The sequence below is a fragment of the Gekko japonicus genome, unplaced genomic scaffold (genome assembly GCF_001447785.1).
Source record: "Gekko japonicus isolate JY-2015 unplaced genomic scaffold, Gekko_japonicus_V1.1 scaffold416, whole genome shotgun sequence".
Classification (NCBI taxonomy): domain Eukaryota; kingdom Metazoa; phylum Chordata; class Lepidosauria; order Squamata; family Gekkonidae; genus Gekko; species Gekko japonicus.
The window spans coordinates 1,107,022-1,112,088 of NW_015172564.1; the positions used below are offsets into that span (position 1 = coordinate 1,107,022).

Consider the following 5,067-nt stretch of genomic DNA (forward strand, 5'->3'; position numbering starts at 1 on the left):
CCCCGCCATACTGCAGCAGAGTTCTTACCCAGAGGGAATCAACTCCTTTCTCGGGCCCAGGAAGAAAGGGACTGGCAACCTCTCCATCTCTTCCTGGAGTCCTTTGTGTGCATCCCTTCACGTGCTTCTGCACTGGGGTGGAGACTGCCGCTGATGCCTTTGCTATTTCCAGACCTGCTTCGATTGCCACCAACAGGCAGACTTGGTGGCTTTGGGGTCAGGGCAGCGGGGGGGGGGGGGGCACCTGGAGCTGCCTGCCACAGCAGCCCTCCCCCCCCTCTTCTGCTTCCCCTGGAAAGCTCCAGCCAAGGGGCCCGCCCCATCAAGGCTTCCCGGCTTCCCTGGCCAACAGACACCAAGGTGAGTTGGCTGAGGCAAGAATATCTCCAGCAGGAGGAGCATGCAATGGGATCCATCCCACTGACGGGGACACCTTCTCCCGGGCAAGGGACGGCCTCTTGTGATGAAAAGTCCGCCCACCCCCATCCTGGGTGAAAGCACCACCGTTACTGGGATAGATCCACAAGAGCCAAACCACAGGACAGCAAGGGGCACTAGGGAAACATTCCAAAATGCATCATTTTCATATTCCCAGGCTGAAAAACGGAGCATGTTCTCAGGTTGTCTGTCCCTTGGAGAAGCCCAGTGCCGGTTTGCTCAGAGGCTTAGTCGGGGCAGCCGGCCGGCCGGGGTGGTTCTCCCCCAGGGCCGTTGCCATGACTCATCAGCCCAGTTGTCTGCAGCCTGACAGCAATATGCCTTTGGGGGGGGAGAGAAAATCACAGACTGTAGTAGCAGCAGGCAGGTCTCTTTGTATGACAGCTTCTGATCAGGAGCAGTCTATCTGAAAAGGGAGAATGTGGAATTTCAGCAGCCGTGCCCTCTAAGGGGAGACACAACCAGTCTTCTCTCTCGTGTGGGTGTGGGTGTCAACAGAGACAGGAGCTGACCCTGGGCACGGAGAAAGGGAGGGCGTCAGCAACACCAACAACGGTGTCCAGCGTTCCCTCTAAGCTGAGTCAGTGTGAACTAACTCACAGGTTTTTAACCTCTAGTTCACACATCTTTGCCTTAGCTCAGGAAGGGATGGCTCCAGAGCAAACTGATGTACGCAGCAGCCAAGTCGTTCGCTCACAACTCGAATGCCAGGAGCTCACAAAGCAGAATTTTTGCTCACAAGACTCCACAGCTTAGAGGGAGCATTGGTGTCGACTCCCTCCTGCCCTCCTCCCTTCCTGCCAAGTGACTCCCTCAGGCCAGTCGTGGGCCAGGTGGCTGTGCCAGCTATGCTGCCATGATGTTTATGGGCAGGAGTGCTGCGTCTGCTTGACCTGTGTACCAACTGCTGCTCCTGCATTCCTTCGCTCCTTCTTATCTCTGACCTTGTGGGCTGCCTGTGTAGTGTCTGCTCCTTTGCTTCCCGGGGCTTTGATGGGCCCCGAATATCAGAGCTCCCTTCTCTCCCCGCCCCCATCCCCCCCCCATTCCGTCTCTCTCCTCACCTCCGCTTTTGAGGATGCTTGAGGGAGCGGAGGAGGAGGAGGAGGAGGAGGAGGACTCCCCATCCCTCTCTTTCGGGGGGGGGGCGGTGCAGACGGACCTGAAAGGAGCAGGACTGAGTCCAGCTTCTCTGCAGGCAGTGGTGGCCCCCCCTCCCCTGGGAAGCAGGAGGCAGCCCGGAGGGCCCTGCGGGGGTGGGGGTGGGGCTGCTCCGGGCTCTTTTGCTCCCCTGGGAGGCCAGAAGGGGGGGGGGGATCTCCTGCCGCCTGCCCAGCCAGCAGCAGAGACGGGGCCCAGCAGCCGCCCTCCCTCCCTCGTGCCAGCCACAGGGCTTGACTGGGGGCTGGCCTGGATGACTCCGGACACCCCCCTCCCTCCCAACGCCCCTTTCCTAGGGGAGTGCCCTCGGGTCCCTCTCCCAAAGCCGCCATTTCCTCCAGGGGAACTGGGCTGTGTCGACTGGAGATCACTTGTAACAGCGGGAGATCTCCAGCTACGGCCTGGAGGCTGGCAACGCGACCCTCAGACTGGGGGGGCAGTTGCCTGACCAGTCGGTCTGGAGGCGGGACTCTAGATTCACCCCGCGGGGCGGGGGTCCACTTTCGCGCCCATCCTCGCCTCGGTTGTGTGGCCACCAGGCCTGGCGGTGCTTCGGCAGGGAGGGAGGGAGGGAGGGAGGGCGGCCCATGCCACACCCCGCCCCCCGCGCTCCTGCACCTCCAGGCCCGGGAGGGAGGGAGGGCGCCCTCGAGGCAGGTCCGTGCCCCTGGGAGGGAGGGAGGGAGGCCAGCCCCGTCCGGATCCCGTCCTTCAGAGAAGGCGCGCCTCCCTCCCTCCCTCCTCTCCTCTCCTCTCCTCTCCCCTCCCCGCTTATTCACTGCGCTCTCCGCACTCCATTTAATAGACTCCCAAAGAGTCGCGGCTTTTGCTCTCGGGTGGCTGGCCCCGTCCTGGGCAGTAGAGGGAGAGGCCGGGGAGCGAACAGGATCCCTCCCGGGGCGGATGGCCGGCTGCTCCTCCGCCACGGCTCGCTCGACGGCGTCACTGCCTGCCATGCCGCCGCCCAGCTCCCGGTCCGCGAAGAAGGGCTCTCAGGGGCGCTCCGGAGCAGCGTGTTTGCCAAGGCCTCCTGCGGAGGGAGGGAGCCAGCGAGGGCCAGCCGCCGCCACTGCTTCGTCTTCGCACCGAGCTGAAGCTCATCGATGCCGATGGAATGGCCGGAACGCCCTCTGAAGCATGCCGTGATTACCATCAAGGAGTACCCTCACCAGCACTTTGAGGGCTGATTGATTGTTGGCCTGTTTGTCCTGCTTCCTGTGGTTGTCCTTGCAAGTTGTTTACATTTTGTACCTGGTTTTTAGGGCCCGGGGCACCAATGACTGTAAGCCGCCCTGAGCCTGCTTGCGGGGAGGGCGGGGCATCCATCAAAATAATACATAAGTGTCACCTCACCGACTTCATCTTCCCCTGGTAAGGGTCAATGGGCAATTACAGGACAAAGCCAGGCGGGAGACAGACCTCCATCACAGTGTTATTCCACCCTTCCTCCAAGACCCTCAAGGCAGGCACGGATCTCCTCCCCTCCACCTTATCCCCGCAACAGCCAACTGACCCACAGTCACCCACTGCCAAGGGGCTACCACTCTCTGGACCAAGGCTCCCTCTCAGCCGTGGAGTCTTGTGAGCAAAAATTCTACCTTGTGAGCTGCTGGCATGAAAGCTGTGAGCCAGCGATTGGGCCACTGCGTAAATGAGTTTGCTCTGGAGCCATCCTCCCTGAGCAAAGACAAAAATGTGTGAGCCAGAGGCTAAAAAAAACTGAGCTAGCTTACACTCAGCTTAGAGGGAACACTGCCCCTGGACCCTGATCTCCCCATCAAGACAAAGACTCTAGCCACAGCCTGTCATGGGAAGATCGACACCTCTTCCCCATGGCCCACAGGTGTAAAGGCTGTTTTCACACCTTCTGCACTGAACACCACGGTGCGTACGGGCCAATTTAACTGGCAGCCAGACTGGAAGGTGGACACCCTCCGCCCTCCGTCCAGCCCCCTTGCAGCCACTGTGAGAACAGCCACGGATCCACTGAAGACGCTTGCCAGGACGACTCCCTGCCTCCCATTTCACAGTTAGACACGTCTGCACATTTTGTCCTCCTTGTGTGCCAAACACCGCTTCGGTCTTGTATTCACCGCCCACCACATTTTTGGGTTCCCTGTCAGTGGATTCCACTGCAGCCATTCTGGGTTGCAGGATTCTCGAGGAGGAGCAGGAGGAAGCGGGAGAGGAACAAGAGAGGAACGCTCAGGGAAGGGCGGCTCGGGTTGCCCTCAGAAGGAAGCCATGGCATCTCCCCCCCCCCCCTTTGCCCGTGGCTCTTAGCCCAGGGACTCTTGGACTAGGGGCTCTGTGAGACGCCCAAGAAGAGGCAGAAAGTGAAAACCCTAGGCTCCTTGTTTTCCCCATAAAGTAATTTGACTTTGACAAGAAAAAAACACATAAATACAAAGGGATTTAAAAGGGGGATTACATTTACTTATTTTAAAAGAATTATGAAGCCAGAATGCCAGCAGGGGGTTGGGGGCTATCCAGTGTTTTGCACAGAGTGTCACATGTATGACTATCTGCCCACTGGGCAGAAGTCTTGGGTGTGTCCTCGGTGCAAGGAGCTCCTGGTTCTCAGGGAACGTGTGTGCTCCCTTGAGGCCAAGGTGGCTGACCTGGAGAAGCAGAGACAGTCAGCTAGGCACACAGAAAAGACTCTCGGGGACTTGTTAGCTACGTCCCACTCTGGATCTGGCAGCCCCGCTGCTGTCAGGGAGCATGAGGGTCTAGGGGAAACAGGGCACCGTGCTGAGGATAAGGGGAATGTGCCCTCAGAAGGGACCTCTTCCCCAGCTGGTGAGCGGTTATCCTTTTGCACCAAGGAACCATCCCTGGGCAGGGTGGGAGGGGGGCTCTTGGTAGTGGGTGATTCGATCCTTAGGCAGGTAGACAGCTGGGTGGCGAACCCGCGTACTGACCGTATGGTGACTTGCCTGCCTGGTGCAAAGGTAGCGGACATTACGCGTGTTTTAGATAGGCTGGTAGATAGTGCTGGGGAGGAGCCAGTGGTCGTGGTGCATGTCGGCACCAACGATGTGGGGAAATGCAGTCGTGAGGTCCTGGAGGAGAAATTTAGGCTGCTGGGCAGGAAACTCAAGGCCAGGACCTCCAAGGTAGCCTTCTCAGAAGTGCTACCTGTTCCACGCGCAGGGCCGGAGAGACAGGCACAGATCAGGAGTCTCAATGCGTGGATGAGACGATGGTGTAGAGGGGAAGGGTTCAGGTTTGTTAGGCACTGGGATTCTTTTTGGAACAAGAGGGAGCTGTACAGGCGAGACGGTCTCCACTTGTCCCGAGAAGGAACCAGGCTGCTGGCGCTTAAAATCAAAAAGGTGGCAGAGCAGTTTTTAAACTGAATATTGGGGGAAAGCCGACAGGAGATGAAAAGTCTCTGGTTCGGGTTGGCTCATCTCAGAGAGATGAGGGGGTACCTGTTGCTTTTCTACAGGGAGGTGGATTGAA

The 5,067-nt window shown here is 58.9% G+C and overlaps 1 protein-coding gene across 1 annotated transcript in view; it reads right to left on the minus strand.

Moving 5' to 3' along the window:
* SEZ6L (seizure related 6 homolog (mouse)-like) overlaps positions 1-2,555 on the minus strand; it is a 94,726-nt gene extending 92,171 nt beyond the window's left edge. Inside the window, exon 1 of the mRNA XM_015421276.1 lies at positions 2,393-2,555. Within this exon, the coding sequence (XP_015276762.1) occupies positions 2,393-2,555 (163 nt within the window). The remainder of the gene's footprint in view (positions 1-2,392) is intronic.
* Between the last annotated feature and the right edge of the window lie 2,512 nt (positions 2,556-5,067).